General features: G+C 46.5%; 1 protein-coding gene and 1 long non-coding RNA gene across 2 annotated transcripts; both read left to right on the plus strand.

Moving 5' to 3' along the window:
• Positions 1-455: 455 nt before the first annotated feature.
• Positions 456-5,491, plus strand: SOX4 (SRY-box transcription factor 4). Its single transcript, XM_064443700.1, has one exon. The coding sequence runs from the start codon at positions 1,457-1,459 to the stop codon at positions 2,777-2,779; it is 1,323 nt and encodes a 440-aa protein (XP_064299770.1). The 5' UTR covers positions 456-1,456; the 3' UTR covers positions 2,780-5,491.
• Positions 5,492-7,279: 1,788 nt separating this feature from the next.
• Positions 7,280-19,433, plus strand: LOC135312008 (uncharacterized). Its single transcript, XR_010371625.1, has 3 exons — positions 7,280-7,582; positions 8,677-8,776; positions 14,253-19,433. It is a non-coding gene; the product is annotated as an uncharacterized LOC135312008 (long non-coding RNA).
• Positions 19,434-20,675: the final 1,242 nt, after the last annotated feature.

Here is a 20,675-nt window from a genome sequence, read left to right on the forward strand (position 1 = left end):
CTTTGTCCGGGCAGGTGTCCCCCGCTCGCCGCCCACCCGCGGCCGCCCCGTCCCCGCCGCCTCCTCCCGCAGACACGGCGCGCGGGGGCGGGCCGGGTTAACAGACCTCCTCCCCCTTTACGTTTAATTATTCGTATTATGATGATTTTTGCTGATTTCCTGATTTTCCCCCGGCGGGGGGGCGGGGGGGGGGGCGCGGGCACGTGCGCGGCGGCGCGCGGGGCGGCGCGCGGGGCTGCCCTCCTGCCCCTTTTAAAAAAGTTCGCCCCGCCGCCGGGAATGAGGTCAGCGCCGGCGCTTCTCATTGCACGCGGCGATTATTACCGCGCCGGGGCGGCCGCCAATCGCCGGGCGGCGGGCGGGGCTTGGCACGCGGAGGCGTTGGATACAGCGCCCGATTGGCCGCGGGGCGGGCTGCGAAAGGATAAAGCGGCGCGCGGGGCGGGCGCGGGGGGTCCGCTCTCAGCTGCAGCCGGCGGAGCGCGGCGCGGGGGGCGCGGGGCATCGCCCGGCGGGCGCGGGGGGCGGCGCGGGGCTCCGCGCGCGCGGAGCAGCGACAGCAGCAGCACCACCACTACCAGCAGCAGCAGCAGCACCGGAGGCGGCGGCGGCGGCGGCGGAGGAGGAGGAGGAGGAGGACGGGGACGGGGCTCGGCGCCCGGCTCGCCGCTCTTCCTGCCGGGGACGTACACACTCGTTCATGCACGAGCGCTTTCTTTTTCCGGGGATTTTTTTCAATTATTATCCTTTTTCCGTCTTTTTCTTTTTTTAATCCTTTTTTTTTTTTTTTTTTCGGAGGGGTTTTCTTTTCGCTCAGTACCTCGCAACTGCCAAATCCTACCTGTACAAACTCCTGGCCGCCCCCGCGCCGCCACCACGAGTCCTGGAGCCGGGGTTTTCGGGGCTTTGGGGGCGCGCCGCCTCCCCCCTCCCCCGCGGCGGTGCACGCTGGCCGTGCCCAGCGCTGAGAGACTTTCGGCGGCGGGAGCGCCGCTCTCCTGAAACGCCGGGGGCAGGCGAAAAGCACTTGTGAACTGGACCAGCTGCCTCGGGGAGGGGGGGGACACCCGAGGTGGTGAGGAAAAAAAAAAAAGCAGACCGACAACCCCCCCTCCAAAAAAAAAAAAAACCAAACAACCCCAAAAAAAGCCCAAAACACTCCACGAAAAAAAAAAAACAAAACCTCAACTTGGACGGGCGGCTCGCGGCGCTGCTTTTGCAGAAACTCTGTCTGACCGCGGGCGGCCCCGCCGCCGCCTCGAGGGGGAGAGGACCGCGCCGCCGGGCACCAGGCGCCGGTGTGGAAGTACAAGTGGTGCGGGGAGCGGGGGCGCGGCCGCGGGGGGCTGCGCGGCTGGCTGCGCCGCCCCGGTGCCGCTGTGAGAAGTTGCGCGCCCTGCCCCGCACCGGAGCGGCGCTGAGCCCCGGCGAGCCCCCCGCCGCCGCCGCCGCCGCGATGGTGCAGCAGACCAACACGGCGGAGAACACGGAGGCGCTGCTGGCCGCCGAGACCTCCGACTCCGGGGCCGGCATCGAGCTGGGCATCGCCTCCTCCCCGACGCCGGGCTCCACCGCCTCCACGGGGGGCAAGGCGGACGACCCGAGCTGGTGCAAGACGCCCAGCGGGCACATCAAGCGGCCCATGAACGCCTTCATGGTGTGGTCGCAGATCGAGCGGCGGAAGATCATGGAGCAGTCCCCCGACATGCACAACGCCGAGATCTCCAAGCGCCTGGGCAAGCGCTGGAAGCTGCTCAAGGACAGCGACAAGATCCCCTTCATCCGGGAGGCGGAGCGGCTGCGCCTCAAGCACATGGCGGACTACCCCGACTACAAGTACCGGCCCAGGAAGAAGGTGAAGTCGGGCAACAGCTCCGCCAAGCCCGGCGACAAGGCGGACAAGGGCGGCGGGGGCGGCGCCGGCGGGGGCAGCGCGGGCGGCGGCCCCGGAGGCCCGGCGGCCCCGGCCAAGCCCGCCCCGAAGAAGGGCGGCGGCGGCGGCGGCGGCGGCTCCAAGCCCTCCCCCGCGGGCGGTGCGGGCGGCGCGGGCGGCAAGCCCCACGGCAAGGCGGCGGCGGGCGGCAAGGCCGCCCCCTTCCCCGGGGAGCCGCCGGCCGCGCTGCTGCCGCCCGAGCACCAGGCGCTCTACAAGCCCCGGGGGGCGGCGGGCGCGCCCTCGGGTCCCGGCAAGCCGCTGGCCGAGAAGAAGCTGAAGCGGGTCTACATCTTCGGGAGCGGCGGGCAGGCGGCGGCCGCCTCCGCCTCCCCCGGCGGCGCCGTGCCCGGCAGCCCCACGCTGAGCAGCTCGGCGGAGGCCGGCGACCCCTTGAGCCTCTACGAGGAGGGGGGCGGCGGGGCGGGCCGGCCCGAGGGGGACTGCGGCGGCGGCGGCTGCCCCTCGCCCCCCGGCTCCGGCTCCTCGGGCTCGCCCTCGGATCACCGCAGCTACACCAGCCTGCGCGCCTCCTCCCCGGCCCCCTCGACGGCGCATTCCTCCTCCGCGTCCTCCCACTCCTCCTCCTCTTCCTCCTCCGGCTCCTCTTCGTCGGACGACGAGTTTGAGGACGACCTCTTGGACCTCAACCCCAGCCCCGGCTTTGAGAGCATGTCCCTGGGCAGCTTCAGCTCCTCGGTGCTCGACCGGGACCTGGATTTTAACTTCGAGCCCGGCTCGGGCTCGCACTTTGAGTTCCCGGACTACTGCACGCCGGAGGTAAGTGAGATGATCTCGGGGGACTGGCTGGAGTCCAGCATTTCCAACCTGGTCTTCACTTACTGAGGCGAGAGCCGGGCCCTGCTGGAGGAGGCACAGAGGCGCGTTGTCGGCAGGACTCGCCCACCCCGCCGGGGCGCTTGTCTTTCTTGTTCGGTTTTGGGTTTGTTTTTGTTTTGTGGGTTTTTTTTTTCTTTCTTTCTGGGAAGGGGCTGGTGAGACTGCTTCTTGTGCTCGGGGAGAGAGGCGGCGGGAGAGGGATCGCCCCCTCCTTGCAGAAAGGCCAGCCAGCCCCCTTCCTCCGGCTGGAGACGGACCCGCACACACCCCCTCCGAGACCTGACGTTGCTTTTTCAGAGACTGGCGGGAGAGAAACGCTATCTTTTCCCTTTTTATTTCCTGAAAAGAGAGACAGAGAAGGGGGAGGGCGGGGGGCTGGGGGGGGGGGGGGAACCACACACACCTCTGGGTTCTTTGTTATTGCCCACTTTATACGAATAAAGAGGAGGGGGAGCGGTGCATTGTGCTGAGCGCACACTGGATGATGTCTTGAGTATTCGCCCTTTCGTGTGAAAGAGCGATCGGAACTGCTTGACTAAAAAGGGAGAAAAACAAACAAACAAAAAATCCACCCAAGCCCTTGCGAGGTTCACGTTTGGGGGGAGAAATCCTGTCCCGGTTTCTTCTGCGGTGAGAGGAGGCGACGACGATGGGAGGAGGAGGAGGAGGAGGAGGAGGAAGCGGCGGCGGCTGGAGCTGGGAGCTGGACTGAGATCCTAGTTAAGCGGAGAAGAGCCGGACTTACTTACACTTGAGAGAGCTGTCTTGGAAATACGGTGGGGGGAAGATAATAATAAACTGAAACGGATTTGCACGTACAGATGAGGTGGTGGCGGCGCTTTTCTCCGTCACCTTATGTCATATGTAGAGAGGAAAAATAAGGCCGAACTTCAAGAACGCTGAGGAAAACTTCTTTTGAAACAGAGACCGAATGGGAACAGTTTCTGTCATGATGTGGTACAGGGGAAATGGAGGGCGATGGCTTTTGCAAAAAAAAAAAAAAAAAAACAACCGAAAATACGGAAAAAAAAAAGTAGTTTTTTTCTTCTTACTCGGAATCGTGGTGGTGTTGGATTATTTCACTGGTGGGGTTTAATACAGCATGTTATCCTGTCTATCTTTTTAAGATTTCTGTAAGACTGTTGAACAGTTTAAAAAAAATAGTGTTAGGATAATATAAAAGCAGATAGATGGCGCTATGTTTGATTCCTACAAAAATATCACCAGCTTTTTTTCATTCTTAACTCTTTAAAGGATTCAAACGCAACTCAAATCTGTGCTGGACTTTAAAAGAAATTCAGGACCAAATTTTTTCTCAGAGTATGTATGTGTTTGTTCCTTATAGCTGTAAATGAAAAGACTGTTTTTTCTCACCGATGCTCCATCCTCGTATTGTTTTTTTTTCCTTGTAAATGTAATCGGATGCCATTTTATAAGTGGACGTATTTATACTGGCCAAACATTTTTGACTTGTATTTCTTTGTCCTTTTTTGGTAGTTCTCGTTGTTACCCGCACCATTTTTATGTCTCCTTCACTGAAGGGCTAGAGTTTTAACTTTTAATTTTTTATATTTAAATGTAGACTTTTGACACTTTTAAAAACAAAAAGAGAAGAGAGATGAAAACGTTTGATTATTTTCTCAGTGTATTTTTGTAAAAAATATATAAAGGGGGTGTAAATCGGTGTAAATCGCTGTTTGGATTTCCTGATTTTAACAACAGGGCCGCTGGTTAGTATCTCACACGCGTGTGCGCGCTCACGCTCACTCACACTCTCACCCACCCACGAATCAGCCCCTACTTTGTCCATGTTTACACTCCAATCTGCAGGCATCTTAAAGTGACAGCATCCCGCGCCGCCGGCGCCCGGGCGCTCTGCAGCCCCCTGCCCTTTTGGGGGGAGGGGGCGGGGGGGGGGGGGAGGCCGGGGGAGCCAGAGGGGGAGGGAAAGCCTGAGGCGTGTACACTGGGTGCTACCGTTTTGGGGGAAAGCCTGCCCCGAAATGAAGTAAAGCGACTGGTGCATTTACACGGAAGGGATCCTGTACCTTTAACTTGTAAACCACATCTTTTGCACTTTTTTTTTTTTATAAGCAAAAACGTGCCGTTTAAACCACTGGATCTATCTAAATGCCGGTTTGAGTTCGCGACACTATGTACTGCGTTTTTCATTCTTGTATTTGACTATTTAATCCTTTCTACTTGTCGCTAAATATAATTGTTTTAGTCTCTTATGGCATGATGATAGCATATGTATTCAGGTTTATAGCTGTTGTGTTTAAGATGAAGAAAGTGAAAACATCTTTGTACATTTAAGTCTGTATTATAATAAGCAAAAAAGAAGATTGTGTGTTTATGTATGTTAATATAACATGACAGGCACTAGGACGTCTGCCTAATGAGGTGGTTCCGTTAAGGGTTTAACTTTTTTTGTTCTTTTTGTTATTTTTTTGGTCATCCATCCTGTGCAATATGCTGTGTAGTTGTTTTTTGTTTTTTTTTTTTTTGGTCTAACGATCACCCACAACGCAACTTTGGGAAAGAAGAGGAGGGAAAAAGATCATGCCAGCTAACCATGTCAAGTTCACTGCCTGTCAGATTGTTGATATACCTTCTGTAAATAACCTCTCTCGGTTTTGTTTTTTGGGTTTTTTTTTGTTGTTTTGGTTTTTTTTTGTCTTCGGGAAGGAAATAAAATCAGCTGGAACTGAACCCTAACACTGGGCTGCTTTTGTCATCATTGCTTCGGCCCCCCCGGCCCCGTCCGGGCGGGTTTTTCTCCACAAACACCCCCACATCCCCACCCACCCCACCCCCGGTGGCGGGACCCCAGGGTCGGCCCCGCCCGGACGGGCCAGGGGAAGGGCGGCCGAACCGCGCCCCCCCACACACTCCCGGAGGCCGCGGGGAAACGCCGTGGCGGGTGGGAGCTGCGGGGCCCGGGCCCGGGGGTTTGCGGGGCTGGGCGGCGGGAGCCGGCGCCAGGGTTTGCTTCGCCCCCGGCTCCCGGCGGTGCGTTCCCCGGACGGCCGCGCCGCTCCTCCCGGGGCAGCTCGCCCTGGCACCGCGGGTTCAGGTTATTTTCCCTCTTACGAGATTTTTTTCTTTTTTTTTTTTTCCGCCTTGGCCGCCCTTCCGCCGCCCCCCATCCCCCATCCAAAATAGTTTCTCCGGGGCACCTTTAATGAAGGCTTTCTAATGCAAAGCGGTTGCAATCGCCCGGCCATCAGCACGATTAGCCGCGCGAATGCGGGGGGCGGGGGTCCGGGGGGAGGGGGGAAGGGTGTCCTTGCCCCCGCCTCCCCGCTGGCCCTCTCTGGCCGGGGCCAAGGCCGGTGACCCCCTCCAGGTTTCGATTTCGGCCTCCCGGGTACCCGCCTGCGCTCCCCTCCTGCCTACGGATATGCATCGTACCTTGAACACTGCTTTGTAAACCGATGAAAGCGTCCTACTGACATAATGGTTTCGCTTAGCTGTTAATTTACAGCTGGCTTTGAGCCATAAACTCTTTTTCCATGAAAAAGGAGCAGCAGACGAAAAGAGACGTTGTACCGGCTCTTTCGCAAAGCCACCGGCACGGGAGGTTAATGTTTGCCCTGCCTTATCCCCGGGAATTCCTGTGTGGGATTTGCCATGCAAAAATCCCCCCATCAGCAGCTCCACGCCACCCATCGCCTGGGAGGTTTCCTGGCCGGCCTCTCTGCATACAGCGCCTTGCCTTTCCCAGGCCTTTTGCACACCCGATGCCTCTGCCCGCGGCCCCCCGCGAATCCCCGCGGGTGGCAGGGAGGTGCGTGAAGGGGGGGTGCGGGCGGGCGGGCGCCCAAACCCTCCCGCCTTTAGCACGCTGCTGTGCCCGGGCGCTGCGCTTAGCGATAAATTTGCTCTTGGGACTGGGCACAGGGCAATAAATCGGGGAAGAAGCCGGCCGGGGGTGGCGATGGGGCGGGTGACAACATCGAACTGCCGCCACTTGCAGGCGGCGGGCAGGGGCTGCTGCCCCGCCTGAGCCCCGCTCGCCGGCCCTGCTCCAGGCCCGGTTGCCGTTGGCTACAGTTAACTTGAGGGGTTTTATGGTTTCCTGCGTACGTTGTTTTTGTTCTCTGTTATAATTAAGTCCAGTCTTGCCAAACGGATTGTTTCTCTGGGGACTCTTTGGTGACACAAGTTGTTGCCTCTGGGTAGCCAAGTGGAAGTCAGGCTAAAATATATGTGCGTATATATATATATTCACACAACATCACATATGTGCGTATATACATAAATCGGAAATATGCATGTGTTCCTTGCTGCCTCAATATGGAGCGAGGCAAGTCTCTCACTAGAGGAAGCACCCAGAACTAAGACACAAAAGGATATATCACCAAATGTGCTCTTTTTAAATTTTTTTAATATAAACCACATTTCTAGTATAATTGTTTTGGAAGGAAAAGTAGTAGCCCTCTAGCAAATGTGAAAACTAGCAAATTTATTGCAAAGATTTTTTTAATGAAGGTCTATGTTAAAACTAGATTTTAGGAATCACAACTGGCGACTGACCGTAGGTTTGCCTAACACCGGATCCTGTCTTGGACGCGGGCCAGAGTGGCGGGTGCCTATAAAGAGGTGCATTTCCACAGCACCGTGAAATCTCCAGCTCGAGATTGCTGTAGTTATCCTTTCCTCCCGCTGCCCTGCTGCCGCTGCCGGGGCCTCTGCCCCAGCTGGTGTGGGAGGCCCCAGCTCCGCTCCTGGAGGCTGCAACCACGCTCGTGAAAACAAGGCTAAACGGAATTGCTCCTTCCCTGGTGTGCCTTCACCTGGCCTCGGGTCATAAGCCTTTTAGAGACTTCTTACAGCAACTGTGGTCATTGTCACCAGTGAATCGCGCTCCATTAATTTATTCTGGCCTCCATGGCATCCCCTTCTTGCTTGTGACCTCTGCGGCATCTTGTGATAATGCTGTGTGAATTTGTTCGTGTGGTGAGTGAAAAAAAATGAAGTTTCTATTTCAACTTTGGTATAGATGATTTTGTCCAGTCTTATACTGTGCCAATTTTGTCTCCTCTTCATCTTTTGCTAAACCGCTGATTTTTAGAGCTCTTTGCCTTTTCTCCATCAGCTCATCTCATAGTGTACAAAGATACAGAAAGGAATTGAAGATTCAGATGAAAAAAATCACCATAATAGGCTGCATATGTCTGTCACTGAAATTTATTTTTAATAGCCCATGCTTCTTTGTAAATCATTAATTTACCTGCAAATTAGATGAAGATGGTTCACCTCAAGAGTGTACATATAATTTTCAGTAATCAGGTAATTATTTCCTTCCCTTCCTTGTGAAGCAGCGTGTGATGTGACTGCATGCATAGGCCATAATGTATTTTCTTTCTTTTCTAACACAGAATTAGTGTTCCCTGGGAGTCAGCAATGCTAAAACACATTTGCAAGGTTTGCACTCCCATGTTACACTTCCAGCAGATATGGTCTATCTGAGCAGAAAGGAAAGTACTGGGCTAGAGGCCTCCCCAGCCTCCCCGTTAGCTGTCGTGACATACATTTACGTGATACACAGCACAGTAGTAGCCATATGAGTCAGAGCCTTCATGCTGCCTGGGCCACTCCCTCACCATCCTCTGTCACATCTGCTTCCACAAGAAAAATGGGAAAAATAGCAGGCTAGAGCTTAACCCACCTCTCAAGGGCTCTTTATTCTGCATGTTGGATCTAGTTTTTTTTAAATGTATATGTCAGGGTTAATTTCTCCTCTAGACTAACTCCATAAAGGTCTCTGAAAAGCTTTGAAGACATTAACAAGGTATTACAGTGTGACCTCCTGAGTCTACACGTGTTGTGATCATCTTGATATGCCAGAGTTCAACAGTTATTATCCACCTCCTGCCATTTCAACCTCTCCTCTCCAGGGTCCTTGAATGAGCTCTAAACATCAGCTATGAATTTTGCCACCAACATGAGGAAAATAAACGTGGTTGTCTCCAGGATGGGTATACCGTGGCACAAAAGGTAAGTGACTTATTCAGGGCTCAGTAATTACCCGGTCAGTGACCGCTCTGTTTTGTGCATTGTACATAAGGATCTCAAGGCAAGGAGCAGCATTTACTGAACTTGTAGTAACCAAGCTACAGACCACCAACAGAATTAAATCCCCTGGAATCTGATTTGGGCATAACTCTTAAGCATACCTAAGCAACATTTCCTAATACATCTTTGGCTAGATTATACTATTCTGAGCCACTTCCTGTGCCTTTTTTCCTAGCAGCACAGTAACTCCTAGTATCCTTTCTCCCCCTTTACTAGCTCCTCCATGTTTTCTGCAAAGTTTAATTCTCCTCCCGTACAGCAGAAGAGCATCCCCAAACTCGGACGGCTCCTGTTATGTCTTCCCTTTTAGGTCAGTTTTTATGAAGCAAAGGACAACGTAACAGTGGCTGCTGGTGGGGTGAGTTTGGTGGTTTGTGACAGAGGAGGTTAGCTGTCCATAACCGGCCTTGACGCCATTTGTTGACAGCTAACAAATGCTGACCAGTCTCTTCATGCTCCCCTGCGTGTCCCGTCCTTATCATAGGCAGCATTAGCTTGCTTGAACAGGAGGAGGAAAAGGGCTTGCAGAAATAGGAGCAAGACTGGCAGGTTGGTTGCAAGGGGCCCATATGGGTCTTTCAAAATGATGGGAATGAGGTAGAAGTAGAAACTCAGACCTGGCATCAGCCAGGGGAGCTATGAGCTTTGAGTCCTGCTTGGCACCGTTATGTCAGCAAAAGACTAGACAAAATGTGTGTTATCCTGGCAAAACTATGCTTTGTTTGTTGTGTTGGCAGTGCTCTTGTAACGCAGAGCTGGAAGAAAAAGGAAAACATTGGTCTTTCTTATCTTTCCTCTTTTGCTCTCTCAGTAATTCACTCAGTTTCTTTGTGGGCTTCCTGCCCCAGTCTCCAGTTTACGTTCCTTTCTCTGACCTTGCTTCTTCCCAAAAGGATTCCTAACCTTCTTCAGGAGGGGTTTTGCTAATATTATGTTAGAGATTTAAATTCCTGTTCAGTGGACCCAGGATGTTATGTCTTTCCTGCTTCCCAGACCCCCTTTTTCTTCTGTTTCAGCATTCATCTCCTTCCCTTGCAAAAGGCACATTGCCTAATGTGTGGCATTAGAATGAAAAGAAATCTAATTTAAGATGTATCCAAGATGTACCCATGCTACATTATCATCCTGAGATTAGTCCAAGGCTCTCAGATGAGGGTATCTCTGCACATTGTCTGACTCAAAAATAGCACCAAGCTGGGTACAAACTGTGACTGCGTTTCTGAAAGCTAAATGAAAACAGCTGGTATCTAACTGAATAATTTAAAAGGCTGTTGCTCAGGTTGACTGTTTTGAACAAGTGGGATTGCTATGAAACTAAACAAGACCTGACTGCATGATCTCAGCCTAGCTCACCGAAACCTGAATACTCAGGTTAAAGTCCAACCATATCTTTCAAATGAGCAACTCCTTGATGTGTCAGAGAGTAACTTTTTGCTGTAGCAGCCTGCCTGAAGTTTGCAGCCACGTGCAGCTCATGGTCTGCCCTCTCTCAAGAAAGTGAAGCAAATACCCAAATCTTTCCTGGACCCTGGAACAGCTGAAGTAATTACTGCCGCAGTGGGATGGTCACTAATGAGGGTCCATTAACCAGACATGAAATGACTGGAGCGCTGATGTCAGCAGGTTCACAGGACAGTGTGGGACCCTGTGCACATGGCAAAGGGAATGGCAGTTTAAAGGGGCATCTGGCATTTCCCCAGACTTGAACACCTGGATCTGGGTTGGTTTACTTCCCTGAAAGCAAATTCAGATGTCTTTAGACACAACAGAATTTATGCTAGGGACTGCTGTGATTCAGAAATGTGGTATTTGAGGTATTGCTCTTGCAATGCCATTGGAGGCCTATTACAGCAGGACAAGGGGTAATGGTTTTAAACTAAAGGAGGGTAGATTAAGACTGGATATAAGGAAAAAAAAATTTACAATGAGGGTGGTGAAACACCGGCACAGGTTGCCCAGAGAGGTGGTAGATGCCCCATCCCTGGAAACATTCAAGGCCAGGTTGGATGGGGCTCTGAGCAACCTGATCTAGTTGAAGATGTCCCTGTTCAGTGCAGGGGGCTTGGACTAGATGACCTTTAAAGGTCCCTTCCAACTTAAACCATTCTATGTTTCTATGATTCTATGGTTCAGACTTACCCAGGGTACCAAGAAGGCAAGTCAATTTGCCATTATGTGAGGTAGCACCTGTTTACTTATAAGTACTTATGTGCTCTAATCGTATATAACTTTAGGGCTTAATTTCCAGAGAGCAAAATATTTTCTGTAAATATTCAGTTGTTCCAGAAAACATTTCTTTCTCTAATAAGAAAACAACGTGATTATTTTCTAATGAAAGACCTTGCATAGTTCTAGCTGTAGGGAAACAAGTGGTAGAGTGGATAAAACAGGAGGTAGGAAACAGGCATCTTCACATTAATTCCTGGTCTTCCTGCAAACTTTGTCCAAGACTCAACGAGATTTGGAAAATCTTGTTATGCTGCTTTCCTTTGGATTGGTTTGAGTTTGGTTTCTTTTTTAATTAATAAATTAAAAAAATATTATGTTTCTAGAAAACAGGGTAATGGAACAGAATAAGAATAAACTTTTACATTCTCATTCTAAAGAAGGAGGAATCCTGGGTATTTTAAAAATCTTTGGTTTTGTTCTCTTGGGCCAGCTTTGCAGGGAGAGGAAGTGTGAAAATATTCTTTGCTTGAGCTCTCTCCTCGTTCTTCAGAACTTAGATATGAAGCCTTATAAACTGAGTCCTTTGCTTCCCTATCCTGAACTGAAACTGCGCACTAGTGCTCTGGAGCTGGTCACAAATGGAGGCTCATAAATTCCAGCTCAGTTTATCTAAATGGTGTATTTCATGTAGTTCTAAAATACTGTGTTTTCACAGTGAAAGATATGCACTGTGAGTTAGACTTTGGCTATGTACTCAGTGATAATTTAATAAAAGAAACTTCCTAATTCCAGTAACAAATTGTTCCAGGTTTTAATAGAAGTGAAATCATAGTGTCTTCTCCTTTTCTCTTCTATTTTATTATTATTGCTGTCATGTAGTTGTTGGTGACCTTAATCATAGATCGGCAGCTCATGTCCTTGGTGCACTGTAAGTACAGGACAAGAAGAGAAGACTCACTTCTGATTGTTTATAGTTTAAATGTAGGACAGGAAAGCAGACATGGACAGGAGCAGAAAACAAAGTAATATTACTGTTCAGTCTGGCACCGCTGATCTCACTACAGCAGCAGCCTGAGCTAGCTGCTCTTTCCTTCTTTGCAGGTATCACAGATGAAGACGGGTATTAATGGGGGATTTGGAAAGGAACACACATACATTTGCACCAGTGACCAGGGAGCTCATCCAAAGTATTTCTCCTGGTGAGAGAAAATACAGAACCTAACAAGCAAACAGTCAGGAAGCTGGGATCATGAGGTGATCATAGCCAGTTTATTGCTGCTGCACGGGAACAATAAGGTATTTGATAAGTGTGTGGTGGTGCTGCAAAGGACCCTGACATAGGCTTCCTTCTGAAAGCAGGCCAGGGGACAAGAGCACAGATTGGGTTATCATAGTCAACCCCATGGGCCACAAAAATGGTCATCGAATCAGAAAGTCTGGTTGCATGGGAAGAAGGGGGAAAAAAACCCCACTGCAGTAGTTGGGACCGAAGGTGATGTCAACGTCAAGAAAAGAAGTTTAGAAAAAAACTGTACTGTTAAAGCATAGCCTGGCTATTAAAGCAGAATTATTGCCGGTTACTAACATGAAACCAGTGTCTTATAGCAGTAATTGAGAAAAAGGTAGGAGTAAGGCTTTAAGAGCTTCATGGAGATGGAAAATTTTGACTGTTTAATTCAGGCAGAGTCTACAGTCTGAGTGGCTCATTATCTACAGGCAACGTTAGAGACAAAGGCCGAGGTTTTATTTTCTTCTGAGGTAAGGATAGCTGCAAATCATTGTGAGAGTGAGAGTCAATGGAACCTGGATTCTGCAGATTCCCATCTTAGAAGAACTCCGTTGGGTAGGCTCTCTGATGTCTGATTAGTACATTACTCCCTGCTGCAAACTATCTGGCAGGGTCTGGAGAGTGCTAACTCCGTTCCCCTGACCAGCCCCCCGGGGACTGTCACCCACCCCACAGGAGCTCATTTAAGCTGAGGCCTGGGCCTTCATCTTTTCTCCTGGGCAAAGTGTGTAGAAACATAGTATCTTTGGGACCTCAGCTTCCCTCTGTAAAAATTATGAATGAAGGTGCATGTATGACACATCTTCAGGAAGGCAGGTTAAAAAGACAAGTCCAAAGAGCCTTTTGCCTATACTCATCTCCAGCTGGCAAAATGGGCTGTGGAGGTATTTAAGAGTTGTGCTTGTGCTACTCTGGGTGCCCCTAGCACTTGACATAGGACTTGCCATCCTGTGGCCTTACAGATCAGATGTGGGTTTTGTAGTCTTCTCTGAAGGATGCTGGATGCCAAATAGCAGATTCTAAAGCTTTTGTGGCTCTGTTTGTGACTGGCAGGTCTGCTGGTAATCTGAAACTCAGTTAATTTTAAATTTTCCTGTAATAATGCTAATATTATGAATGAATGGGAAATATTATCACTTATGAACTAAAATTCCCATGTAATAATATTTTTTGGTAAATAGAATTGCCATAGGTATACTAAGGTGTATCTAATGCCTTTCTTGTCATAAGTTATAAACATATAAAGTGTGTTCATAAAGAAATATCCACATGTGCACCTTTACAAATAATTTTTTCATGAGAGTGCTCCGAGAACAATAATGATGACAAACAAAATGGGCTGGTTTCACATCAAGGGGATTGATTTAGATCAAAGTCATTTAAATTGCCAATTTTAATCATGATTTAAATTGTCAGGTTGGAAACCTTGATTTAAATAATTGATTTTCATCTTGTTTTGCATTTGTGCTTCCTAAGTATTTTTCTAAATAAAGGTTAATGCTCATTGGCTGGTGTAATTCAGTATTTCCTTTTGCTAACCATGAGGATTATGTACATACTATGTCTGTAGATCTTTCAGTAGTTTAACATATATTTACACAGATTCTTAATTTATACATATTTATCATGCTAGAAAAATAATTAATGAATATTTTCTGACTTTCTAAATTATGTTTATTTTTCCTCATGCATTGCTTCAAACTGTATTTCAATGGTAATTAGACTTTCATTAAAAATACATAAAATCTGGAGGGAAAGGGGTTGTTAGTTAAAATATGCCGGGTAGCTAAAACTGGTTTTGTTGGAATGCATTTCCTTTAAAAAGCAAGGTCTACATCTGCCGTGGACTTGAGACTTGTAGCTATGATAAGTTATTTTAGTGGGGCATTAGTTGCCTGTGTCACCCAACCAGGTGGGGCTATGTCGCTAAAACCTTCACAGACCTCTTTCAGAGTCCAAGGACTGCATGGTGAAGCTGAGGTCTGGGCCAGGAGTAAGAAGATGAAGCCCTCAAAGACAGGAGCTCCTGCAAGGTCAGTGGCGGCTTCTCCATCCAAGCTGGTGTCAGTGGAGAGCGTGGGAAAGAAGAAAGCCACCAGCCGTCCTGAGCCTCCAGGACAAAGACAAGGTGTTCTGGTTCAGAACTTGCTGCAGGCAGCTTGTAACTGTGGCTTTGACCAAAGTGGGTTATTTCTACCCCGGCACCATCTTGGAGTTTACTGGCAGAGTGCTTTTGCAGAGTGCATCCTAACTGATTCTTAGGTTACCTGGATGGCCTGTGGTTGGTGAGCTGAACTGTCACTGTGTCATCCAATATTTTAGAAACAGATTTCAGTGTCTCATAACAAATTTTAGCCTAATTGAACAGGAAAAATTGATCATTCTGCCTTTAATCCCTGTTGTTTGCTTTGTGTGTCTTGGCATTACCATGATGCTCTCCTGGAAGACCAGGCTGTTGGAGAAGGTTCTTGATTTGCTGTACCAGGAGGTATAATTTATTTCATTTTTGACACCAAAGAAGGCATTTAGAGTTACTAATCAGCAAAAACGCAGCAAAGTTTTGTGATTCTTTCTTTCCTAGATTTAAATGCACCTACAGGGTCTTTAATAGTCTTTTGGGTATGGAGTAATGAGGAAGATATAGTTCTTTGCTAACAGGGAATCTTGAACATATTGATTTAATCAACTAGCCAATCAAGATTTTTTTTTAAACTTTTCACCTGATGGCAAAATATTTTTTGTGAGTGTAGATTGCTTCACCACTCAGTGTTCCTTTAGGAAGTGAAGGTACAGTGGCTGCGGGGAGTTTCGAATGAAAATATTTGGAAGGTCTGTGTGACCCTCAGTGTTACACATGCATCTCTATACGCGATAAAACTAAACACAGCAAAGATGCCCTAAATATATTCCAAAACGTGTAAGATGTATGCAGAGTAGATGGTTTGAATTATAAGGGGACAATCTTAAATAATAGTTGTTTGAAGCTTTCCCTGAATGATCTTTCTAAAATCTCTTGGTCCTTTTATTCTGCTTGGCCAAGGTAGTTTTAAGTATAAAGAAGGTAATAAATTGCCAGAAACTTTTTCTTTTTAGTAAAAGACTATTAACTTTACGTCTTCATTTATGGTTAAGTTTTTTTTTTCCAATTAAAAATCTTGATGTGACAGTCAAACCTAGTAAAAGTAACAAAGTACTAATTGAACGTCTCTCAAATCTCAGTCTTATCTGGCCATCCATGCTCATAATTAGTTTCTCAGGTTTAAAGGCACTAATCATTTAACAATGCCAACTGTGTAAATTGAAATTAAGGAACTATTAATGCAGCACTTGCAGGACAAGATACTAATTTCACATATTTGTGTTAGTGTTTCTGTCACTGTGGTTCCAGGTGTCTGCTAGAGCCTTATTCTGTAAAGGTAGGGACAGGTAGTGCCTGACCCTTCAATCTCAAATATATAGTAGTAGGCAAATGTAAAAAGAGACACACAGAAAACAACCCAAGAAAACAAGACAAAATTCTACTTGGTATTCATATGATGATGAAAATTATGTTAATGAGACTGTCTTGATGTGTCATAGCCATGACTAAGTCTCTCAAATTTGAGGATGGTGATTCTGTACTTCGGATGTTTGGCGGCCTTAATGCTAAATTTAAACTGGTTAAGTTTTAAAAGAATATTTCTTAATTTATGTGTGCGGGGTTGTTTTAATAAAGAAATTGCAGTATTGTATCCATCATGCCTTACAAAGCTGGAAAATTACCTCCCATCCTCCAGCAAAACCCATTTTTAGACTTCATAGAGGAATAACCATAGTCCTCTACTTCAAAACATCCCTTTTTCTCTGATCCTTGAATAGCTACTCTTAGAGAATTTCTTGCCTTTTTGCTCAAGATCTTGATTTATCTCCAGGCCTGCATATCTTTATGAGCAACACCTCACAGCTCTCATGATAACAGTGTTTCTTTTCCTCTCACTCTCTTTAGTTCAAAGTTGGCCCAAAATATTTCTCCGCAACAAATGAACGTACCCAATGTGTATGAGTTGTAAGGATAGGATTTCATAAGATCTTCTGCACAGGTGGAATATAAATTCCTTTAGTACATACACAAATAGAAGACAGGAAATATTTAAAATTCTCAGAGCGCCCTGCTTGTAGGGTGACTTCTGATTAACAGCTGATAAACAGTACTCTCTTGTTTCCTCCCATATGTGATAAAATAAGAGATGAAAGAGGATATAAGTTGCTTTAGGCATTGTCCAGTTTACTGAATGTCATGTCAGGCACTAGATTTAATTTGATCCTTCATACAAATAATTTTTTAATAAAGGAGCAGTTCAGATTAAAGGAGAAATTAATATATTTATGCTATAGTGGTAAGTTAAATTGGATAATATGTTGTCTCTGATGGTATCACAGGAATTATTTACTGTGATAAAATGTTGCTTGTCATAGTTCAGTGGAATATAAATATGTCCTGGAAACTGCATTCCCAAAATAATGTGTTTTGAACTATTCAAATTGCTTATCATGGAAAGTAAACAAAATCATGCTGCCCTTAATTTTGGAAGGAAAAGAGACTAATTTTGGTTCTGTTACAGAAGTCTTGTTGAATAAGTGAAACAATGCAAACTTCTCAAATGCATGCAAACCTAAACCTAACCTTTTGGATTTGATAGCAAAGGCAACATTGGAGAGAAAGACAACAAAAACCTTACAGGGCAAGGAACTTTTGTATCCTAGCCCTGTCATCTTATGCTGGCTTGAAGCTGGGTTTGAGTTGACAATAGCTTTTTGAAATGGCATAATTTATGAATAAAAAAAATCCTAATCCCCTACTCCTGGGGGTGAGCATCTGTGCCTGAAGAAGGAAGGCTGTGTGGGCTCAGCAGGAACGAGGCATGATCCCTGTCCCAGCTCTACCTTGTCCTTCCCACAGAGCTAAAGGTCTTTTTTGCTCTATTTGTTCTATTCTGCACTTTAGCTGAGGCACCATGAGACCCAGAAATTACTTAAATAGCAACACCAGAGGTGAGAAAATGAAGATTGGCTCACATGTTAATTAACCAGCTTCACCTTATCATCCACAATGCACCCTAAGACTGTAAAAATATGCCTTGGTGTTTCTGGTTGGTTTTTAATCTTTCGTACTTTTCTGATGAGAACACCTGAAGTGATATTTTATGAAATTTGATGCAAAGTGCACTGAACACAAGCACAAAAGGCACCAGTGATTTAAATCTGCTTTGGAATATGCCCATAGTGGAAGCTGAAGTAACTTTTTCTTCTCAGGTATTCCCCTTCTGAAATAATTCTATTCCATTTCTGAATTTGACTATTTTGTTCAATAGGCCTTGTTTATACATGCACATTGTGACTTTAAAGGTAATTTTTTTTTGTCGGTAAAAGCTGAGGTAATTCTCTTCACAAATGATTGGAAAACTGAGGAATAATTTAATATGAGCAGAGCCTCCTTGGAGACTTGCAGGACGTAATATAAGCCACCTGACTGTTCCAGCCAAGGCTGTGTGAGTCAGCAGGAAAGAGGGTGGTATACCCATTAGACCTAGGAAGTGCAGGAGTGTTCAGAAAGGGAAATCTTGATTATTTTTTTTCTTTTTAATAGGTCCTATTGCATAATTTAAGCCACTGCTGTAGGTGGTTGTACCTCTGCCAGACAGGAGCAGGTCACAATCATGACTCCAAGAATCCTAGTCATTACCTTTTAAAACCAAATACAATGAAGCATTATAGCAATAGTATCTGGTTTCTGCCAGCTGATGAGCTCTGTGCATCCATGCACAGATTTAACGATGGTAGGTAGCAGTGCAGAGACCAGCCTGTAGGCTAGGGACATCCTGTGGCATCAGCTGCAAGCTGTGACTGGCCACTGCTGTTCCTCTTCCTCCAAGGTCATCCATCCTCCCCACGAGTGAAGGTGTTGTGGGGGCTTGGGGTGCCCGTACACTGTGTGAGCAGAGAGCCAGGTGCTCGCTGGGGAGCACTGGATTGACTGAGCTGGTGTTTTGCTCTTCAAAGGTCTAGACAGGCTTCACAACATGCACTGCGTGATGGGCTGGGGGGACACCAAAGAAAGTTGTGTTTGAGTCCTCTCTGATGCAGAAAGTCTTGAATAAGCAGCCTCGACTGCCTGAAAGGATGGGCACACAGGTTTTGGATGTTTGCACATAAATCCATTTCTCTCATTTGTTGTCCTCAGAATGCCTCTCCCAGTGTCCCTCCTCCTCTAGGTGCCTAAAGGTAACAGCAGCTTTTCACAGTGGAAAAAATTGGCTGAGGCAAATTAATCACAGTATCACTTCGTGCTACTCATTTGTCCTCTCTCGGTAGTTTTGTTTCTGAATTTGGAGATAATTTGAGAAGTTTGAGTTGTTTGGGCTGCTGTTACGTCTAAATGCTCCTCTGTCTTGTAAGTTCTGATAACTCCTCACGCAAAACTGTTTCTGTGTTTTGGGATTATCTGGGCTGTGTGTATATAATGCTTTATACACAGACATCAGCACAGGCCTGGCTAAGGACCTACTTTGTCTACAGCTTATTCGCTATCTGTCATCTAACTGGGTGTTTAGTCTTATGACATGAAACGTCTCCTGTTTGTGGCATCTAGGAAGCCATGTTGTCTGTGGTCACTTCAAAGGACATTTTCTTCATCAGATATATTTATTATTAGTTTAAACCAAGAACATTTTTTACTTTTGAATATTTAAAAGTGCTATGACAACAGAACATTTGTTATTCTTTCCTTGATGATAAAGCAAGGAAAGTATCTCTTTTCGCACTGATTTTAACTTCAGAATTTTTATTTTTCTTAGAATTTTTTGTTAGGATAATAACTGGATTTATACTGGGTATATAACAGGTGTTGTCTGTGTTATTTTCAGAAAGAAACATAGGAAGCAAACAAAGTAACTAGACACATTTTGTAACTAAAAGAGGTTAAAAAAATAGTCTGGTGATTCTGTGGTGGCTGGAAGCTCAGCAACAATAGGTTAATAATTGCTCTGCAGCCTCTGATTGTGGTTAGCTAGTGACATGATTTCCAGGAATTTCAGTTTTTCACAGCTATTTTTTCATTTTATGTGATTAAATATAATGACCAAAGCTTTTCAAGTGCAGTTGTCTGTGAGCTTTTTATTTTCTAAATGCCTTGTTTTCCCTGCGATTCATATTCTGAATTAGCAGAAACTTTTTTTCTGGAGTGGAACTTTCAATCTCTCTTTTTCAATGAAGACAGGAGAAATTGGGTTACATTGATTTTTATTTTTTAATTTTTTTTTTAAGTTTCTGCTGCAATGGAAGTGCAAACCTCATGAACTGTGTTATTGATGTAACGGTAGATGATTTAAGAGCAAAGGAAATTACCCAGAAGTCCTTCCAGTGCTTTTAAACTGACCTTTTCAGTCACTATGTCTACATGAAACAAACTACCACAAGAAATATTCTAAGTATCTTTTATCCCCGTATCCAGGTGTTTCTATGTATTAGAATATAAAATCTGCATATTCAGCCATCACTGAAGCTGATAAATTGCTGAAACAGCTCTCACACGCCCATTGCGTAAGCAGGTGGCTTAGTGATTGAATGATGCAAACCAGAGGTTTCTAGAGTTTTCACTGAAGAGGAATGAGGCTTCCTATCAATATTTAGGGTCTGACTCTTCTTCAACTCAGATCTTCTGTGAGCATTTATATCTGTGTGAAGTAAGCTTAAGAATAATTAAAAAAAAATGCTCTGCTGGAATTTACATGGCTCAGGAGGCTCGTAATAGGATGAGTGTCTTTACTTCAGGTCACTGATTTAAATCCCAGTTAGAAATTGCCAGAAGTCATTACAATCTGATGGCAGGTTGGTGACCTATGAAATGAACTGGTGATGGGAGCCACCAGTTGCCACCAGGATGTGGCTACGTACCGCACCGACGCATTGGACTACAGCCAGGGAAACAAATTTAGTAGCCTGCGACTAGAGAAACCAGAGTTTTTCTTTTCCTTAAAGGAATACCTTGTTTCTCACTGCCCAGACTGCATGGAACAGCACGCAGTTTAGTTTTATCCATTAATAGGAGATTTTCTTAGTATTACAGTCTCAGTAGCTGATCCTTCAAATCTGCAGAGACAACCAGCTGCAGCCTTTAGGTAGTAATTTCTCCTCTAACTGGCTTTTATCTAGTGTATATTTGCCTCTTTTTATGCATATGGTGATTTCTCCAGGCTTTTCCTATCATCACTGTGGAAGCAGCCTCTCTTTACCCTCTCCTACACTTTATTTCGCTTTGTTTAAAAAAAAGAAATAATTTATCGCTGGCCCTGTGAATGTATTATTGAAAATATTTATGTACGTGTA

This window comes from Phalacrocorax carbo, chromosome 2, assembly GCF_963921805.1.
Source record: "Phalacrocorax carbo chromosome 2, bPhaCar2.1, whole genome shotgun sequence".
Taxonomy (NCBI): Eukaryota; Metazoa; Chordata; class Aves; order Suliformes; family Phalacrocoracidae; genus Phalacrocorax; species Phalacrocorax carbo.

Coding starts and splice junctions, on each gene's coding strand:
- SOX4 (XM_064443700.1), top strand. CDS start 1,457: ATGGTGCAGCAGACCAACACGGCGGAGAACACGGAGGCGCTGCTGGCC.